Raw genomic sequence first — 20,444 nt, 5'->3', positions numbered from 1 at the left:
AGGTACTGTGCTGGGTAATACGAATACAGGATGGACACACAGTCTGTCCTCAAGGAACCGAAAGTTTAGGTGACCTCCACAGTTTATGTCTATAGAAACATCTGTACACATCTCACCAATCTGTAATCATTTCTTTCAGGGTCTGGATCCCCCAAGTTACATATATTTGGATAATTCAAAGAACTGATAGGTTTTATGACAGGGAGGATTCAGCAGGCTTCTTTTTTTCCTTCCAAAGGAAAGTTCTATCATATGAAAAAAATTTGGCTTCCACCATTTTTAAGGCCTCTATTTTTCTTCCAATAACATTCCATAGGAAACTTATGAACTGTTTCATGGCCCTAGTCCTCATTACTTTTTTACTATCACACTATGCTTTTCTCCAGAGACTCTCCACAGATAACTGGTTCTTCTTCTTTTTAAATAAGACTTCTTTATAAAAGATTTATTTTTATTTATTTGAAAGGCGGAATGACAGAGAAGATAGATCTTCCATTGTAATGGTTCACTCCCCAAATACCCACAACAGCTAGGGCTGGACCAGACTAAACCCAGGGGCCAGCAACTCCATCCAGGTCTCCCTCGTGGGTGCAGGGACCCATTAATTGTTGCCTTCCAGGAAAGTTATCAGGAAGCTGAACCAGAAGTGGAGTAGGCAGGTCTTGAACCAGCACTCTGATAGGGGATGTGGGCATCCCAAGAGGCAGCTTAACCTGGTGTATCACAACACTGGCCCTCAATTACTGGCTCTTCATAATTTATTTTAAATTTTCCTTCTTTCCCTCTTAGCAGTACATGAGCATGGTTCAAAAAGTTTATGGAAAAAAATGAAACTAAAGTTTATTGTGATGCAAAATTCTTTAAATCTATGTAGTTTCTGAATTTTTGAAGTCTATGTATATTTTTCTCTTAAGATTTTAGTTATTTATTTGAGATGTAGAGTTACAGACAGAGAGAGGGAAAGACAGAGAGAAAGGTCTTCCATCTGCTGGTTCACTCCCCAAATGGCTGCAAGGGTCAGAGGTAGGCCAATCTGAAGCCAGGTGCCAGGAGCCTCCTCTGGGTCTCCCACATGGGTGCAGGGGCCCAAGTACTTGGGCCATCTTCTACTGCATTCCCAGGGCATAAATGCAGGGAGCTGGATCGGAAGAGGAGCAGCTGGAAACCACAGGTGCCAGCCTAGCCCACTTTGCCACAGCGCCAGTCCTTCCCAGTATTGTTTGGATAGATCATCAGAGGGGCAGCAGTGGGTCTCTGGCTCTCACTCATGGACTTCCTGACATGGAATATATATGCCAGGAGTTATGTTGTAGCTGACAGTACTGCCAACCTGAGGCTGAGGCTTTGCTGAGGTCTTGTTGGAGTATAATCCTTGGATAGGTATTAACATTTGACCTTAGGACGTTTCAATACTCATCTGCCTCTTTCATTGTATTTTTAGTAGGAGGGTTGAGGGATTATATGCTATATATGTATATATAGTACAGCAAGAACTCAAACATTTTCCTGAAATTCAGTAAAAGTTCATTAGTACAATCTGAGCATATGACCAAGTCCAAGTATACTATTTCATTTAAAATGAGTGACTTCTATCGTATTGTGTCTAGGAAGAACATGTTCTTTTCCAACTTGAAGAAGGAATTGAAGCTTTGGAAGCTGCAATTGAATACAAGAATGAAAATATCCAGTGTCGCCAGAATTCGCTCAGAGCATCAATCCGAAACCTCTCCCACAGCGAAGCAAATGTCTTGGAAAAGCTAGTTTGCCTGAATCCTGTTGAGATTAGAGCTATTCTTTTCAGATATTTCAATAAGGTTGGTTTTTAAGAAACAGAGTATTTTTCTTATTAAGAAGAATCAAGATGCTTATATGAGAGGAAACTTCAAATAGTTCATGGAAAATGGAATTTAAAAATAAGTTTATTTTGCCACAAAGTTTTAGAAATCTATGCATACAAGGGGCCTCCAAAAAGTTCATGGGAAAAATGTGTTATGAAAAAAAAGCTATGTGTGACTTTCAAATTTTTTGGCACCAAAATAAACTTTTTAAATTCCATTTTGCCATTAGTACCCTTGTATTGCCTATATCCATTTTGAATTTTTAAAGATATTAAATAGCTTAAGGGTGTGTCTGTGTAACTACAATAAGCAGGTCTCCTTGCAGTATGGAATGTGGTCATCTGAAAGTTCTGTGATTATTTAAATATGTACAGCAACTGTAAGCTGGAGAGCCTTAGGGTGTGGGTGTTCTCATGCAGTGGGTTAAGCTGCCGCTTGGGAAGTCCGTATCACATATAGGAGTGCCTGGAATTGAGTCCCACCTACACTTCTGTCTAATGTGCACTCTGGGAGGTAGACGACTGCTCAAGTGCTTGGGTCCCTGTCATCCGTGTGGGGATCCTGGCTTTGGCCTGGCATGGCCCCAGCTATTACAGCCATTTGCGGAGTGAACCAGCAGATGGATGATCTCTCTGTCTCTCATTCTGCCTTTCAAATAAACTTTTTAAAAAGTCAGAGGCCCTTTCAAAAGAAGATCTTTCAAAAGCAGCTTTTTAAAAAAATTCATTTATTTGAAAGGCATAATTAGAGAGAGAGGAAACACACAGAGAGCATCCATCCACTGGTTCACCCCCGAGTTGGCCACAACAGCTGGAACTCCGAAGCCAGGAGCCAGGAGCTTCTTCCAGGTCTCCCATGTGGGTGCAGGGGCCCAAGCACTTGGCCCATCTTCCACTGCTTTCCCAGGTGCATTAGCAGGAAGCTGGATCAGAAGTTGAGCAACTGGGACTTGAACCAGTGCCCACATGGGATGCCGGTGCTGCAAACAACAGCTTTACCCACTACACCACAACACAGTCCCTAAAAGTAGTTTTTAAAACCAAGGAATTTAAGTTATATTCCTTACTATTTCTTGAATGTTTTCTAGATTTGGGTGTTGCCACATAGCATTCATGACAAATCAGGGGCTCTCCAAATTTTGATTCCCTTTCTTCATTGCTGTTAGAGTAGGGGAACTTGTACTTTCTCATCCTAACTGGTGAGTTAAAATGGAGGTGAAATGGTAGTTCAGTGGTAAAGACAGCAATGGATTTGATTAACCTGAATGTGTTCAAGTCAATTAAAATATTTTATATGAACTTGACAGTTGACTAATCGAAAGATGTTTCATAGCACTGATATTCACTGATACTCAGCTTTTTTCTAAGGTCTTTTCCACTCAATGTATTTATCAAGTACCTGTTCCACATAGGATATATGAGGGTACTTCCAAAAGTTTGTGGAAAAGTTGAATTAAATGATAATTTTGATGCAAAAATGTTGAAATCCATGAAGGTTTTTCATAATACATGTTTTTCACAAACTTTTTCAAGGCCCTTTTTAAAACTGTGTATTAAATACAATTCCAAACCTATGAAACATAGATGAAAATATTACCCACAGCCTCTCTTGGCTAACCCGTCAGCAGTAAGCCAGTGTTGAGGCTGAGGGCATATCCTGTCGCTGGTGTCTGCAGGAAAGAAAAATGGCGGAGTACTGCCCCAGCCTTTGCTGACTCTTATGGTGCTTTTTGAGTGAGGGTTCTTACCACAGGTACCCTGGCCAAGGTCAGATTTTTCTGATCTTGAGAACCCTTTGTGGAAATGAGTAGTTTTCTGTACAGAAGATTATCAATATACATGACTTGAAACTGTATTCTGTATTTATAGTTTTAAAAATTACTTATAATGTCCACTTTGGAATTAAAACTGGGAACTACCTAGATGTTACAAAGAGTCTTTAGTGTCTCAGAATCCAGTTAGAGAAATAGAGTTACGGCAATATAAATTGTAAACTGCAGCACTCACATCTAAGAAACAATGGAGGAAGTGCTTATTAGAACAGTATTATAAAAGTTATTATAAAACATTATAACATTATAAAAGTGTTACTGGGCAAATGTGATGCAGTAGGTTAAGCTGCTGCTTGGGACACCGCATCCCACACTGGAGTGCTGATTCAAGTCCTAGCTAGTACTCTGCCTCTGACCCAGCTTCCTCCTAATGCACCCTGGGAGGCAGTAGAGGATGGCCCAAGTACTCAGATCCCTACCACCCACATGAAGAAAACCACACTGTTACCAATTCTGAATCCAAGCAAATTCAAAAGGCTGTTAGGTTATTTTGTGGCTAGGGTCAAAGAATTTGCCTTGGGATCCAACACTTATGCAGGAATCACTTAGACAAGAGCACTTCAGAAAGTTTGGGAAAAACAGAATTAAAAGGTAAGTTTTCACATCCCACATCAGAATGCCTGTGTTGGTGTCCTGGCTCTGCTTCCAAATCCAGCTTCCTGCTAGTGCGTGCCCTGGGAGGTAGCAAGTGACAGCTCAAGTACCTGGGTCCTGGCATCTGTTTGGGACATGGATCAAGCTTCAGGTTTCTGGTTTTGACCCAGCCTGGTCCTGGCTGTCATAAGCATTTGGGAAGTGAATCAGTGGATGGAGGATCTCTGGCTGTCTCTGTCTCTGTCTCATCTGTCACTCTACCATTTGTATAAGTTTAAAAAAAAAAAAACAGAGAAAGAAAAAAAATGAAATTCTTCTGTAAAAAATGTTGAAATCCATATATATAAGGATTCTTCAAAAGGTTCATGAAGGGGCTGGCACTGTGGCACAGTAGGTTAATCCTCCGCCTGCGGTGCTGGCATCCCATGTGGGCGCCAGTTCTAGTCCCGGCTACTCCTCTTCCAATCCAGCTCTCTGCTGTGGCCTGGGAAAGCAGTAGAAGATGGCCCAAGTCTTTGGGTCCCTGCACCCGCAAGGGAGACCAGGAAGAAGCACTTCGCTCCTGGCTCTGGCCGTTGTGGCCACTTGGGGAGTGAACCAAAGGAATGAAGACCTCTCTCTCTGTCTCTACCTCTCTCTCACTGTAACTCTACCTCTCAAATAAATAAATAAATAAAAATATTATAAAAAAGGTTCATGAAAAAGCATATTCTGAAAAAATTATGCATGGATTTCAAAAATTTTTTGCACCAAAAATCTTTTAATTCCGTTTTCCATGAACATTTTGAAATACCCTCCTATTTGAGAAAGTAAGGAAAATCAGTTTTATGTAGCCTAAGAAAAGTAAATTAATCTTATTAGGTTATCTAGATGCACTTAAAAGGTAAAAATTTGTATTTGCCAGGTGGTTAATTTGCGAGAAGCTGAACGGAAACAACAATTAGAGAATGAAGAGATCAAAATGAAGGTTCTGGAACGGGACAACATGGTTCGGGAGCTGGAGTCTGCACTGGAACATCTGAAGTTGCAGTGTGACCGGAGACTGACCCTCCAGCAAAAGGAACATGAGCAAAAGATGCAGCTGCTGTTACATCATTTCAGAGGTAACTGCCCCTTTTCATCTGTTATGCGAAGGTAATGTGTAGGGGGAATTGAGGAGGGAAGATAAAGAGATTTTGATCATGTAAAAGGCCCAGTAGGTACAAAGGTGCTTCAGAAAGTTCGCGGCAAAATGGTTCTGAAGGATGTTTGGGGGCCAGCGCTGTGGCGCAGCGGGTTAAAGCCCCAGTCTGCAGTACCTGCATCCCATATGGCCGCTGGTTCAAGTCCCAGCTGCTCCATTTCCAATCCAGCTCTCCGCTGTGACTTGGGAAGGTGGTGGAAGGTGGCCCAAGTCCTTGGGCTCCTGCACCCGCGTGGGAGACCCAGAGGAGGCTCCTGGCTCTTGGCTTTGGATCGGCGTAGCTCTGGCCATTGCAGCCATCTGGGGAGTGAACTGGCATATGGAAGACTTCTCTCTCTCTCTCTCTCTCTCTCTCTGTGCCTCTCTGTAACTCTGCCTTTCAAATAAATAAATCTTAAAAAAAAAAAGAGAGAGAGATGTTTGGGTGCAAAAAATTTTGAGGGGACAGGAATTACCTTGCAATATTTTAAATAGCTGCTTGGAATGACCCCATATTGCAGTGTTAGATTGAGTCCCAGCTACTCCACTTCCAATCCAGTTTCCTGCTAATGCAGGAAAAAAAATGCAGAAGATGATGGCTGAAATGCTTGTGTCTGTTCCACCCATGTTAGAGACCCATATGGAGTTTCAGGCTCCTGGCTTCAGCCCAGCCTAGCCTTGGTTTGTTGTGGGCATTTGGGTAGTAGGCCAGCATGTGTAAGATATCTCTCTCTCTCTACCTTCCATGCATTTTCCATGAACTTTTTTGAAGACCTCTAGTATGCATGGATTCCAAAAAAATTTTGCACCAAAATAAGCATACTCTATTAGTCATTTTCCATGAAATTTCTGAAGTACACTGGAATAAACAGTGACTACTGTAAGTAGTAGGTTATTTTATTTTACATGTTTGGTTACCATGAATTGGGAGAGTTGACTTTCATACTGGGCTATCATACCTGAAATGCTGTTCCTTCTGCTGGCCCCCAGCACACATATAAAAACTGCTGCAAGCCGGCTAGTCTGTGGTTGATCTAGTTTTTGATGAAAATATGCGTCTAGTTCCCAGGGAAATAGTATTATGATATTTAAATATTTTCCATCCACCTAAAGTGATAGGCTCTGTTAGGCCCTTCCGTACATTCCTAGATATATTTCTTAGTATAATTTTTGATTACCAGATTTCACACATTAAAGTTTGTATCTTGGGTTAAAACTGGTCTACCACTTCTAGGCACATACTGTTGTCAGTGAGCAGCTGTTCAACTATCAATTCCAGTCAGGCCAGAGAGTCATCACCGTCACCGAGCCCCATGGACCCCAGGCAGATGGCCAGTATACGAACAGCCAAACAGCTACTATAGCAACCGAATCACTGCCAATCAGGACCATTACTGCTTCAGTCCAAGCTTCTTGGTCTTCATTCTCATGAATCTGAAAGCTGAAAATTGGTCAAAAGCAATGAAGAAGAAGCAACATGAATTTGCAGAAAATTAGAAAATATATGAATTTGAGTGTTGAGGTAATCTGCCTCTAAATGAATTCTGTAACTGGTTAATTAGCCACCAGTTGCCTAATGACAAGATTTCCTTGGCAGGATACCACATGCATCATTGCATTCAAACGTGCTCTTCTTTCCTTAGTTTAATTTTAAGTCTCTAAAAGTGACATTTTAATCAAAATTTTAACTGTTTTTAAAGTGACTGGAATCAGATTGAAAAATCAATCATCTCATTCTATAAGTATATAAGTTTTTTATAACAAAGTCATAATTTAATATATTAACAATTATGAATCTTCCAATTTCTGGTGAATTTGGGACATAAAATTAAGTTTATTTATATGATGTAGTATGGAGATTATGATTTACAATATCGTTAATTTTAAGTATTTTTGAAAACATGATGAGTTAACTTAAAATATACAATTATACTTAAATAAATTTTACAAAATAGCAAATTATAACAAGAAAATTACCAACTAGGAGGACCTCTTTCTAAGTGTGCCAGTAGGAGAGAGTAGGTCAGAAAGTGTCTTTTGAAGAGCAGTATTATTCAGATTTGTCACTACAGCTAAACACCTGAAGGAAGATGTCTATTTGGCGCACCGTTTGGGAGGTCCGCGGCTTCATTAGTTGGGCATCTGTCTGGTGAGGCCTGAGGATGGCAGTGGCATAGCACATGCAGAGGAGGGATCACCTGGTGAGCCAGGAATCAGAAAGAACAGCTGGTCCCCACGGGCTTCTATAACCACCCCCTATCATAATGACCTTGTCAGAGCATGCCCCGACTAGGGACCTCCCATAGCCCACCTCCCACCCACTTACACGACTTTGGGATCCTTAGATCCTTAGGACTTATCCTGCATGAGTTGGGAGTTAAATCTTACTCAAACTATAGCAGTTAGCCTTCTGTATTTCCTGTTTCCAGAGCAGAACCTAGTGTGGATAGCATGAGACATTCATAAACATTAATCAGCAGCTTTCAGTTGTCTTATGGCCTGAACTAGAACTTTACTGACGCTGGCTGTGCTCCCTCTTCTTTGTCCATGGTGCTTTCCTTTGGGACTTAATCTTTCTCGTCTCTTTTAACCAGTTGTTTTTTGTGGGGTTTTTGGCTATCTATTTCTTGGACCTTTAAACCTTAGGCTTATGAATTTCCACATAACCACAATTCCTGTTATAAATTGCAGATGGACAGAGCTCCCAACAGAAACTTCTAATAGAAAACACCTTATTCTGCTGCTTTAAGCATAAGTCTAGCAAAAATGCTTGTGAATCATGAAAATTTGGTGGTTAGTAGGGCATAGGATAGAAAATGTGACTAAGGGCTCAGTCCTTAGAAAAACATCACAGGTAGAAGAATCCAAATTGTAGCTGAAAACTACTCCATTCAGGTAACAGAAGTGTGGAACAGATTTCTGACCCTTTAGGCTGGGGCTATGTTAAAACTTAACTGTGAATTCTTTTTTGATTTTAAATTTAAGTTTCTATTTTATAGAGTCAGGTGGAGAAGATACTACAGAAATTTTAAAAACATATGAAGATAAAATCCAGCAATTGGAAAAAGATCTTTATTTCTATAAGAAAACCAGCAGAGATCTTAAGAAGAAACTTAAAGAACTGTTAGTTCGGCGGCAACTAGCAACAATGGAAAGTAAGACTTCCAGTTTTACTTATCACGCAGAAACTGTTTCTCTAGCATTTGGTGAAGTCATGCTTGATTAGTAGTGCAGCCTTTCTTGATTGATTAGGTGATTTAACATTAAATATTTCCCTTCTTTTTGTCTCTGTAGACAAAAATAGTAAGATAAAACCAAATGAGAAGTAAATGAATAAAAAATGTATATATGACAAGGAAACAATCATTTATTGTGTGCCATGTGCCAGGGGCTCTGTAATTCTTAACTTTTTTAATCCTTAAAATAATCCTGTCCTGTTTTATAGTAAATTAAGCCTTCTTATCATGATTAAAAAGATGTACAACAGAGAGGAATAAAAGTAAAGGCCACTGGTATGTAGAGTTGGCACTTGCCTAATTGACATAAGACACATCAGATACTCTGCAAGAGTTAGAAGCACTGGGGTCGGGACTGTGGCACAGCAGTTAAGCCATTGTCTGCAGTGCCAGCACCCCATATAGGGGCCAGTTCTCATCCCAGCTGCTCCAGTTCCAAGCCAGCTCCCTGCTAATGGCCTGGGAAAGCAGTGGAAGGGGGTTCCTGCACCCACGTGGGAGACCCCAAAGAAGCCCCTGACTCCTGTCTCTGGACCTGCCCATTCCCAGCTATTGCAGCCATTTGAGGAGTAAACCAATGGATGGAAGACCTCTCTCTCTCTCCCAGTTGCCCTCTGTAACTCTGCCTGTCAAACAAATAAATAAATCTTAAAAAAAAAGTTAGAAGCACCATAAAGGTAGTATTTTGTTATGATTAAAATGTATCCTCTTTAAGACAGTAATCAGTATTTCTCAAATAATAGTTTACATTTTATATAAAAGAATTAGCCTTCCTTTAGAGACAATATCCTTTTAATAAAGTATGATTTATGAAAAGTTGACTTTAAAACCTTTTAGCAATACACCTATTTTATACCTATAAAGAAAACTGCTTAAAGATGGAGACACACATGTAAAGAAACCACTGAGAAATTACATGTATGTACAATTAAAAAGTATATGTGAATAGATAATAGAAGCAGAATTAACATTTGTTAAAAATATGACTCAGTAATATTTTTAAAAAGTAATTCTAATGCTACATTATGTTTATATTAATCACATTTTCACAAATAATTTCATTTAACCCTCAAACTCACAGTAGACTGGTAACTGCTAACCTCATTTTTATTTCCATTTATTTGAAAGACATAGATCTTCCATCCACTGGTTCACTCCCCAGATACCTTTAACAGCCACGGCTGGGAATTCCATTGGAGTCTCCTGTAAAGGTGGCAGGGATCCAGCTACTTGAGCCATTTAGGTGCTGCCTCCCAGGGTGTGCATTAACAGGAAATTGGACTGGAAGTGGAGCCAAGACTGAAACCTAGGCACTCCAGTATGGGACACGGGTATCTTAACTGCAGCACCAAGTGCCCACCCCTGCTAACTTTATTTTTAGATAAAGCAGTAAAGTTTAGGGAGGCCAAGGGACTCATGAACAGAACAATAATTAAATCATATTTTAAGGTCTCTCCTCTTTTGACTCCTAGTTCAGTATTCTAGAAGTTGTCTCAGGATAAAGATGGGACATAAACATACAAATCCCACAAAAGATTTTCAGTGTGGTAATACAAAAGTGCTTACTGATACAACTCAAACATTTATATGAAATACTGCCTTGCAAAATATAGCTGAAACTACAACTTGAAATACTACTTGCAAAACATTAAGAAACAGAGAACAATCAGCACAAGACCATGTTAGCTTTTTGAAAATCCACTTTTGGGGCCATTGTTATGGCACAGTGGGTTAAGCCACTACGTGCATGGTGCCCATATCAGAGTGCCACCTTGAGTCCCAGCTGTTCCGTTTCCCAATCAGCCCCTGCTAATGTACCTGGGAAAGCAGCAGATGATGACCCAGTAAGGGGGCCTTTGCCACCCATGTGGGAGACCCAGATGGATTTCTGGGCTCCCAGCTTCATCCTGTCCTAGTCTTGACTGTTGCCATCTGGGGAGTGAATCAGCAGATGGAAGATCTTTGCCTCTCCCTGCCACTCTACTAAATCAATAAATCTATTTCTAAAAAAATAAAAAAAAACTACTTTCAAGGAGTAGGCGTTTAGTCTGGCAATTAAGACACCCGCATCCTCTCTGTCTCTCTCTCTCACTGTCCACTCTGCCTGTCAAAAAAAAAAAAAAAAAAAAGACACCTGCATCAAAGTACCTGGGTTTGATACCCCGTGCCGTTTCCTGACTCCAGCTTAATGCTAACACAGACCCTTGGGAAATAGGGGTGGTGGTTCAGGTAGTTGGTTTCCTCCACCCACACGGGAGACCAGGATTGAGTTCCGGCTTCTGGTTCTGGCTTAGCCCAGTTCCAGCCATTGCAGGCATTTGGCAAGTAAGCCAGTAGATGGGAGCTCTTAACTGTCTCTCAATTTTTAAAAAATCTATTTTCAAATTTCAAATATTTAAAATAAGGTATTTAGTTTGTAAATGGCTCATGTTTATTAGTGTGTACGGAACATTTAAAAAGATTTATGTATTTACTTACTTGAGAGAAAGGGAAGGAGAAAGGGGGGAGAGAGAGAAAGGAGAGAAGGGGAGAGAGAGGGAGAAGAAGGGAGGGTGGGAGAGGGAGAGAGAGGGAGGGAGGGAGAGAGAGGGAGGGAGGGAGGGAGAGAGAGTATCGATCTTCCAGCCACTGGTTCACTCCACAAATAACTGCAACTGCCAGGTCTAATCCAGGCTGAAACCAGGAGCCCAGACCTGCAGCCTCATCCTCCACGTGGGTACCCGGGACTCAAGCACTGCAGCCATCATCAGCTGCCTTCCCAGCCACATCAGCAGGAAACGGAATCAGAGGTGGAGCAGCCAGGCCGTGAACACTCACATAAATAGGGGAAGCCAGGGCACAGTGGTGGCTGACCCCGCTGCACTGCATGCTGGCCCTCCAGACATTTCTTTCTTTCTTTCTTTCCTTCTTTCCTTCCTTCCTTCCTTCCTTCCTTCCTTCCTTCCTTCCTTCCTTCCTCCCTCCCTCCCTCCCTCCCTCCCTCCCTCCCTCCCTCCTTCCTTCCTTCCTTCCTTCCTTTTTTTTAAGATTTATTTATTTTACTTGAAAGGTGGAGTTACAGAGAAGGAGAGGCAGAGGCAGAGAGAGAGATCTTCTATTCGCTGGCTCATTTAACTTTTAAATTGAGAGGCAAAGTTACAGACAGGAGAGACAGAGGGAGAGGTCTTCCATCTGCTGATTCACTCCCCAAAGAGCTGGAGCTGGGCCAGTCTGAAGCCAGGAGCCAGGAGCTTCTTCCAGGTCTCCCTCGTGGGTGCAGGGGCCCAAGGACTTGAGCCATCTTCCACTGCTTTCCCAGGAACATTAGCAGGGGGCTGGGACTCAAACTGGAGCCCACATAGGATGCCGACACTGCACGTGGTGGCTTAACCTGCTATGCCACAGCACCAGCACCATTCCTTTCTAAATAACAGTGTTGTATGGTGGTATAATTTGAAGAAACCTAGATTTTTTTTTTTTTTTTTGACAGGCAGAGTGGACAGTGAGAGAGAGACAGAGAGAAAGGTCTTCCTTTGCCGTTGGTTTACCCTCCAATGGCCGCCGCGGCCAGCACGCTGCGGCCGGCGCACCGCGCTGATCCGAAGGTAGGAGCCAGGTGCTTCTCCTGGTCTCCCATGGGGTGCAGGGCCCAAGCACTTGGTCCATCCTCCACTGCACTCCTGGGCCATAGCAGAGAGCTGGCCTGGAAGAGGGGCAACCGGGACAGAATCTGGCGCCCTGACCAGGACTAGAACCTGGTGTGCCGGCGCCACAGGCGGAGGATTAGCCTAGTGAGCCGCGGCGCCGGCAGAAACCTAGATTTTTATCCTACTCTTTAATGATAAAAGGCTAAAAGTTAAATCTTAGAGAGCTATAAAATGAGGATAATACCTGTCTGATTAACATATCTAAGAAGTCTAGCAGTTAATTTGCTATTTTACCTAGAAGCATTTTAAAACTTTTTAAAGATTGGATATAAGAGGTAATATACTAGGGTACTTTGTAAAGTTCATGGAAAAATTGAATTACATGTGATCTTAGCCAAAAGGCCAAGAAGCGATGAAAATTTGAATTAAAAGATAAGTTGAAGTACTGGCACTGTGGCACAGTGGGTTAAGATACTGCTTGTAATGCAGTACTCTTGATATGAGATCATATCAAGAGTGCCAGTTTGAGTCTCAGATGCTCTGCTTCTGATCCAGTTTCCTGCTAATGCTCCTGAGAGAGCACCAGAGGATGTCTGGACCCCACCACCCATGTGGGAGACCCAGCTGGAGTTCCTGACTCCTGGCTCAAACCTGGCTGTTAGGGCCATTTGGGGAGTCAGCCAGCAGACAGAAGATATTCCCTATCTCTCCCTCTCTCTGTTACTCTACTTTTCGATAAATAAATAAATAAATAAATCTTTTTTTAATCAGTTGATTTTAGTGCAAAAATATTGAATGCAGTTTTTTCATAATATGCATTTTTATGAACTTTTTGAAAACTTTTTATATACTCATTACATTTTTAAATATAGGAAAAAAGCAGAAAACAAGCCTCCCATAACCATACTTAGGTTTTTGCATAATTCCTTTCATATTTTCTCCATACTTTCGAGGATGCTTTCTAAACTAGTTTGTAAGAATAAAATCAGGGGCGCTGGTGCTGTGGTGCGGTAGGTTAATCCTCCGCCTGTGTGTGGCACTGGCATCCCATATGGGTGCTGGTTCTAGTCCTGGCTGCCCCTCTTCCAATCCAGTGCTCTGCTACGGCCTGGGAAAACAGTGGAAGATGGCCCAAGTCCTTGGGACCCTGCACCCACATGGGAGACCCAGAGGAATCTCCTGGCTCCTGACTTCGGATCATTGCGGCCATTTGGGGAGTGAACCAGCAGAAGGAAGACCTCTCTCTCTCTCTCTCCCTCTCACTGTCTGTAACTCTAGCTCTCAAATAAATAAATCTTAAAAAAAAAAAAAAAAAAGAATAAAATCAGTTTAGGGGGACAGGCATTTAACCTGGCAGTTAAGACATGTTAGTAGATCTGCATCCCACGTTGGAATTCTAGGCTCAATACCTGGCTCCACCTCCTGACTCCAGCTTCCTATCAATGCAAACCCTAAGAGGCACCAGATGATGGCTCAAGTAATTGTCACACACATGGGAGACCTGGACTGATTTCTTGGCTCCTGGCTTTAACCTGATCCAGTGCTGACCACTGCTGGCATTTGAGGAACGTACTAGAGAACTCGGAGCGCTTGGTCTGTCTCTCCAAATAATACATTTTAAATCAGTTTATATCGACAGTCTCCACTCACTTACTTAAGTTTAAATATGCAGAACAATCCCTGTATCAATTTGAATCACTATAAAAGTGTATGTAAGGGTACCAGAGTCAGAAGATCTGGGTTAGAACCCCAATTTGGCCGGCGCCGCGGCTCACTAGGCTAATCCTCTGTCTTGCAGCACCGGCACACCGGGTTCTAGTCCTGGTCGGGGCGCCGGGTTCTGTCCCGGTTGCCCCTCTTCCAGGCCAGCTCTCTGCTGTGGCCAGGGAGTGCAGTGGAGGATGGCCCAGGTGCTTGGGCCCTGCACCCCATGGGAGACCAGGAAAAGCACCTGGCTCCTGGCTCCTGCCATCGGATCAGCGCGGTGTGCCAGCCGCGGCGGCCATTGGAGGGTGAACCAACGGCAAAAGGAAGACCTTTCTCTCTGTCTCTCTCTCTCACTGTCCACTCTGCCTTTCAAAAAAAAAAAAAAACCCAACTTTTTTTTATTAGCTATATGACCTTGGGCAAACTACTCTCTCCCTAGTCTGTTTACTTTGTTCGTTATACAACTTTAAGAGCAGGAAACTGTGTTGTGAAGAATCAGTGTGCTCTGGAGTGCCCATCTCTGCTCTTCATTGCGGTCTTTAAAAAGTAAGATGCTTGCTCCTCCCCAGACGTGCTGACCTGGGCAGCAGGAATTTTGAAAGCTTTCTGGTGACTCATGATTGCAGCAATCTGTAGCCAACTTAGTGTCTGCTTTAGTTCCATGTGAGGATCTATGTTATTTGCTGGTTCGGGTGTCTTGTTTTGGGGAGAATTTTTCAACTAGAAATCCATAAGTTTTAAATGAAGGGTTACAAAAAAGAATGCCTACAGGAGCCAGGGAAGCTAGATGGGCAGGGGCGGCTCTGCTTCAGCCGCTGTTGCTATGTTATCGTTTCTGATTTTTCTAGAAAAGCTGGAAATCCATATTTTTATATGATACCAATATTTATATTTTAGGTCAAGTATTACTAACATTATAAGCCAAGTAAAACATGTCTGTGGGTCAGACTGGCTTGGAAGCTGCCAGTGTGCAACCTGTTTTTAAAGTTTGTCCTCACAAGACTAAAAATACACTAAGCATGTAGCAACATATGCTGCATTTGGCATTTTTTTGTCATATTATGTCTGGGACCTGATTTCCTTTAAGCAAATTTTGATCTTTGATATCAGGTAGTCTATAATTTGAGATTATACCAGGCTTTGATCTCTCACTCAAATCACTCATCCCAGCGGTGTCGCCCACTGAGCTGGGGTATGCCCTCTCTCCATTTTGATGGCAGAACTTGTGGTGTACACCCCACAGTACCCTTGGACAGCAGGACCCTGCCATCATACTAGGAATTCTGAGACCAGATTTTCACACATACAGTGCCCAGTCCCAGAGGTACTTTGTAGTATTCTCACCTGGCCTGGGTGTGGCATTCACCAGGGGCAAGCCCAGCAGGGGGCAAGTGTGGAAAGGCACCAGAGGTCTAGAGCAGGCCTGTGTTTCCATGAAGCATCAAAATCCGTAGAAGACTTATTTCATAACTTTGTTCTACTAATTAAAGTTCTGAGTTATTTACATGCAAGATGCCTATAAGTGAAATAAGAATAATTCATAGTCACACATTTGCCTAACAGACGTCATTTAACACAAGAAACCTGGAAGACACTGTGTGTATTGAGTGATAATAATGGAATCATTTTAGGATGTTATGGTTAAAAATGCCTGGTTTGGAGGGACTAACCTCTGATTGTGTGGTCTGGGGATTTCAGATTATGATGCTGGAGGTGGAGCTGGTGATCCAGACGCAGCAGCAGGCGTGCTGCTGGCAGAGGAATTCAGATGCGCATCCGGAACCGAGAATGCGAGATTCAGCGGGAGAGACAGACAGACAGACAGTTCCACGAGCAGCTTCAGAACACAACCAAATCCTCAGAAACTCTGGGAAGGTGGCCCAGACATGCCTCCAATGTGTAGCTCTTTAGCACCTCCCAGTGGGCAAAGCAATGAGGATAAAGCAGAAATAGATGAAAATCAGTTTTCAAAATCTCACAGGCGATCATGTTCCCAAATTCAGCCAGTGGAAAACGTGGGACAACTTCATGGTGTCACACCTGTAAAACTGTGTCGCAAAGAATTACGTCAGATTTCTGCGCTGGAACTGTCATTACGGCGTTCTAGTCTCGCAGCGGGGGTCGGATCTATGACTGCAGACTCCATTGAGGTGTCCAGGAAACCTAGTGACTTAAAAACTACAGGCACTTAGAATTTCTAACTTAGTAGATACGTCAAACGTGTTAAAATTAAAGCTCAAGTTGACTAGCCCTTCCCTCAGGATAAAAAAAAGAAGGGGAGGAAGGAATTCTTATTCCTTTTGTATATTACTGGCATATATTTTTCCTGTGGTATATTTGGGGAATTTTAATTTGTATTTCCATAATAACCTAATACATATATTCTAATTCTTGGTAATATTTAAATATTTCCAGTTATAAATGTGTTTAAAATTACTTCCAGGTATATTTGAAGAACAAATCCAATAATAGGCTAAAATATCCATCAAATGTATATTATCATATAATATAAAAGTATATTTCATTATAAAGACATTTTATAACACAATAACTACATTCCTAGTATTCTAAAACTTTGTTATTTTTTAAGAAGCTGGCTAAATACTGTTTGTGTCACAGCAAGAACCACCTGCTGATTTGTTCTAGCAGGGCTGAAAATCTGTTCAGAATGCACGGGTGGTAGACACCTGTGAGACTTAGACCCCACAGAAGCTGAGTGATCAGTCTTAGCTTTTAAGCATGGTCTCTGCTCTTTTTTTTTTTTTTTTTTTTGGATATATTCTTATGATAATGTTGTATTATTGGATTGCTAATATGGAGTGTAAGTGTTAATCTCTGTCCTGCACCACGCCCACAACCTTTCTCTCACTGTGCTGCAAATGAGAGAACTGGATGCAGTTCCGTGGAACAGGGAAACATTGATGGGACACACTGAAACATTCAGTTTGTCAAGGCAGAGAACACTGGTTGTGACACATCTGGCCACGTGGAGTGCATGTGGAAGGGCTAAGGTCCAGCCAGTAATCTAATGCACTCCAGTCTGAGATTTTTTTCTGTAACCTGCTTAGTCAGGTTTTACAAACAGGTAGGCCCAACTACACGGGGCCTAGAAATATGTAAATGAAATTCTTGCTCAAATTTTCTTTCAAGTTTTTTTGGTCAAAATCTTATTATGTAATATTTAGAAATCAGAACTAAACAGTTTTCCTGCCAAGTATAGTTTATGCTTTTTCATTATATTTTTCATTTCATAGTAAATATGCCATTATAATGACTTGAGGTATTATTTGCTTACTTTTTGTTGTATTTCCAAATTGGGTTTCCTAAACTAATCAGTGCTCAGAGAGGGCAGCAGGGAAGCCCCTGACTCAGAGGCCTCCTGAGGCGGCGTTACGCACTGCCTGGCTGAGCCAGTCTGTTCCTACCTGACGCTGCGGCAGACTTTCTCCTTGTCCTTTGCTGTGGTGCTCCAGCCATCGCACGTAAGGCTGAGACTCGTCCTGTGTGCAGACATAAGGCGGTCTTTTTCCAGTGGCTAGTCCTTAGAGTTCCTTGGAGTAGAGTTCCTTTGGTCCTATTTAAAACCAGTTCCTACAGGAAAACGAAACCAAATCAAAACCAACTTCTGAACAGGTGGATCATCTACCTCTTAAGCATGGCACTAAAGTTCATTTAAATCCTGGATTAAGTGTTCTATGACTTACCTGGAAAATGAACAGTTCATAACATAAGCCCAGTGAGTAACTGCTTCCTAAGTTTCAAACAACTGATTTACAAACTAAGTTGGAAGCTTTGTTTTTAGCAGGGATTATTTAAAGTCAGACTCTGGTTTTCAGCTAGTCTTCCTTATTTTTGCCTTTGGTTTGTATGATATGTATTTCTATACATTAACATGCAGACCTTTAGCTATATTAATATCATAGCAAAAGGCTGTCAACAAAATGTACCACTTATATATCGATCATTTATATCAAATCAACAGTAAGTTGATTTGGTGATGACTATGTGAACTGATTTTTGAAGTAGAAAACATGATTTTGCTCTTCCTTTTGGTTAAACTTACATCTTGTATATGCTATGAGAGATTTTATTCATAAATGTAGACACACGTGTAAATAATGTTCTGAAAATATATTCTAGAAACGAGTTTCTGGTCATTCCATCAAGTCAGTGCCCTCACAAAAGAAAGAAAAAATAAGGGAACCCCCCAAAGCACATAAACTTGTTTTTACATATACTAATACAGTTTTTCACATGCTTTTCCTTAGTCTAAACATGTTTGTGATTGTTTTATCATGTATATAAAATGTCTTTTTTTGTTCACTGTTTTTTCCTCCATTTACAACAGACAACAGTATTTGAGAAAATAGTTGCTTCTGCCCCAAGTTAGTTCCTGCCTCAACTCCAGAATGTTGCAGATAACAGAGCTGGAAAAGTTGCTTACATTTGGCCACCATGGGTAGCAAGAACACCAGTGAAGGTGCTTTTGTACTTTAATCTTTGTTTTCTTTTGCTATTTTAAATTTTTTTGGTCCCTCCGTTCTTTAGATTTTTATGAACTCAGAGTCAAAGAAGTCAGCAAAAATACATATGATCTTAAGGAATGTGGATAACTGTGCCATTAGTCATTGCCTTATTTATATTAGTCTAGGCCAATAAAATGATGAATGTTTTATTGGAGAATAGATGACTTAAATGGAAAAAAAGTCTTACACCAAGTCCTAGAATGAATTGTAATGCAGTCAGATCCTTCAGTGAGGGTTCAGTTTTGTGGTCAACATAGATTTTTGAACATGAAATACAAGTATGACATGTTTTGATCTTTATTTCTTTGTGACTGTAAACATGGGGTTACCAATATCTGAACGTTCAGGGTAGAAAGTCATTCATGAGGGGCTGGCGCTGTGGTGCAGGGGTTAAAGCCCTGACCTGAAGCACTAGCATCCCATATGGGCACTGGTTCTAGTCCTGGCTGCTCCTCTTCCGATCCAGCTCTCTGCTACGGCCTGGGAAAGCAGTAGAAGATGGCCCAAGTCCTTGAGATCCTGCACCCGCGTGGGAGATCCAGAAGAGGCTCCTGGCTCCTGGCTTCAGATCAGCGCAACCCCAGGTGTTGCGGCCATCTGGGGAACGAACCAGTGGATGGAAGATCTCTCTGTCTGTATCTACCTCTCTCTGTAACTCTTTCAAATAAATAAATAAAAAATCTTAAAAAAAAAAAAGTCATTCATGACTACAATTCCTCTCTCAATTTCATTGGAATTTTTTTTTTTTTTAAATACTCATTATAAAAAGGGGCTGGCAGTGTTGTGGCACAGCAGCTCAGGCTACTGCCTACAATGCCCATATGGGCACTGGGTTGAGTCCTAGCTGCTCCACTTCCAGTCCAGCTCCCTGCTAATGCACCTGGGAAACCATCAGCGCTTGGACCTTTACCACCAATGTGGGAGACCCAGATGGAATTCCAGGCTCTTGGCTTCAGCCTGGCCTAGCCCTGGTAGTTGTGGCCATTTTGGAAGTGAGCCAGCAGACAGAAGATATCTCTCTCTCTAATTCTTTCAAATAAAAAATAAAATCTGTAAAAAACATATTATGTATATTTTACACTTAAATTTTGTAACAGGTTGTTGGCTGCCTTAATATACTGATAACATTACTCTTCTACATTTATATTTTCAAAAATTGAAAACAAAGTTAATAATGATATCCTTCAGAAACAAATGCCTCAGATGCACTGAAGTATTTGCAGCCTCTGTTGGCAATAGTGCACCCAAGTGTAGGGTAGAGGGAGCCTCTGCCCAGTAAGGAGTTCTTATCACTGTTCCTGATGCTGACAATCAAAGTAGATGGGCTTTTTGTAGGTTTTACTATTTTTCAATTCTTCAAAAACACTTCGGTCACTGCTCCTCTAGGGCACAAGACACTTGCAATGGTGTCTGTTTTTTGAGAGAGAAAGAGCTCCCATCTGCTGGTTTTCTCCTCAGATACCTGCAATGGCTCAGGCTGGGCCAGGGTTAGGGCCAGGAGCTCAATCCACATCATAGCAGGAACCCAAATACTTGAGCCATCACTGATGCCTCCCGGGGTCTGCGCTGGCAGGAAATTAGACTTGGGATCAAAGCCAGGCACCAGAGCATAGGACACAGGCATCCTAACCACTGGGCTCACCACCCACTCCTGTGTTTGACTTTCCTTATGGCCTTCGTAGTACTTCACCATGGAGGAAACAGGAATAAAGGAGATTTTAATGGAAATCTCAGGCAGACGTGTGGTGTAGCGGTTAGGTTGCTGCGTGGGACTCTTGCAAAAAATCAGTTCTTGTTTTGAGTACTGGCTGCTGCGCTTTCAATCCAGCTTCTGGTTAATGCAGCAGGTGACAGCTGAAGTAGCTGGAGCCCTATCACCCACAGGGGAGATGCTGATTAAGTTCCAGGTTCCTGGCCCAGCCCC

At 41.9% G+C, this 20,444-nt stretch overlaps 1 protein-coding gene and 2 long non-coding RNA genes across 8 annotated transcripts in view; 1 reads left to right on the top strand and 2 right to left on the bottom strand.

Annotated features, from left to right (window-relative positions):
- The window catches only part of KIF27 (kinesin family member 27), a 98,726-nt gene extending 79,510 nt beyond the window's left edge, over positions 1-19,216 (top strand). For 5 of the 6 annotated variants that reach the window (XM_089315367.1, XM_089315383.1, XM_051833658.3 and 2 more), the window contains 4 exons: positions 1,608-1,814; positions 5,168-5,366; positions 8,425-8,580; positions 15,693-19,216. In XM_089315367.1, the coding sequence (XP_089171493.1) occupies positions 1,608-1,814; positions 5,168-5,366; positions 8,425-8,580; positions 15,693-16,186 (1,056 nt within the window). In that variant the 3' untranslated portion in view covers positions 16,187-19,216. The remainder of the gene's footprint in view (positions 1-1,607; positions 1,815-5,167; positions 5,367-8,424; positions 8,581-15,692) is intronic. The other variant, XM_089315376.1, reaches the window with a different exon arrangement.
- On the bottom strand, positions 6,733-7,871 carry LOC149128646 (uncharacterized). Its single transcript, XR_016222610.1, has 3 exons — positions 7,752-7,871; positions 7,533-7,623; positions 6,733-6,866 (listed from the first exon to the last, which is right to left on the bottom strand). It is a non-coding gene; the product is annotated as an uncharacterized LOC149128646 (long non-coding RNA).
- Positions 15,339-17,557, bottom strand: LOC103352409 (uncharacterized). Its single transcript, XR_011378861.2, has 3 exons — positions 17,420-17,557; positions 15,665-16,042; positions 15,339-15,510 (listed from the first exon to the last, which is right to left on the bottom strand). It is a non-coding gene; the product is annotated as an uncharacterized LOC103352409 (long non-coding RNA).
- Positions 19,217-20,444: the final 1,228 nt, after the last annotated feature.

Source organism: Oryctolagus cuniculus, chromosome 1 (genome assembly GCF_051225735.1).
Source record: "Oryctolagus cuniculus isolate XC-2025 breed Fujian yellow rabbit chromosome 1, ASM5122573v1, whole genome shotgun sequence".
Classification (NCBI taxonomy): Eukaryota; Metazoa; Chordata; class Mammalia; order Lagomorpha; family Leporidae; genus Oryctolagus; species Oryctolagus cuniculus.
This window is presented reverse-complemented; position numbering and strand designations above follow the sequence as displayed.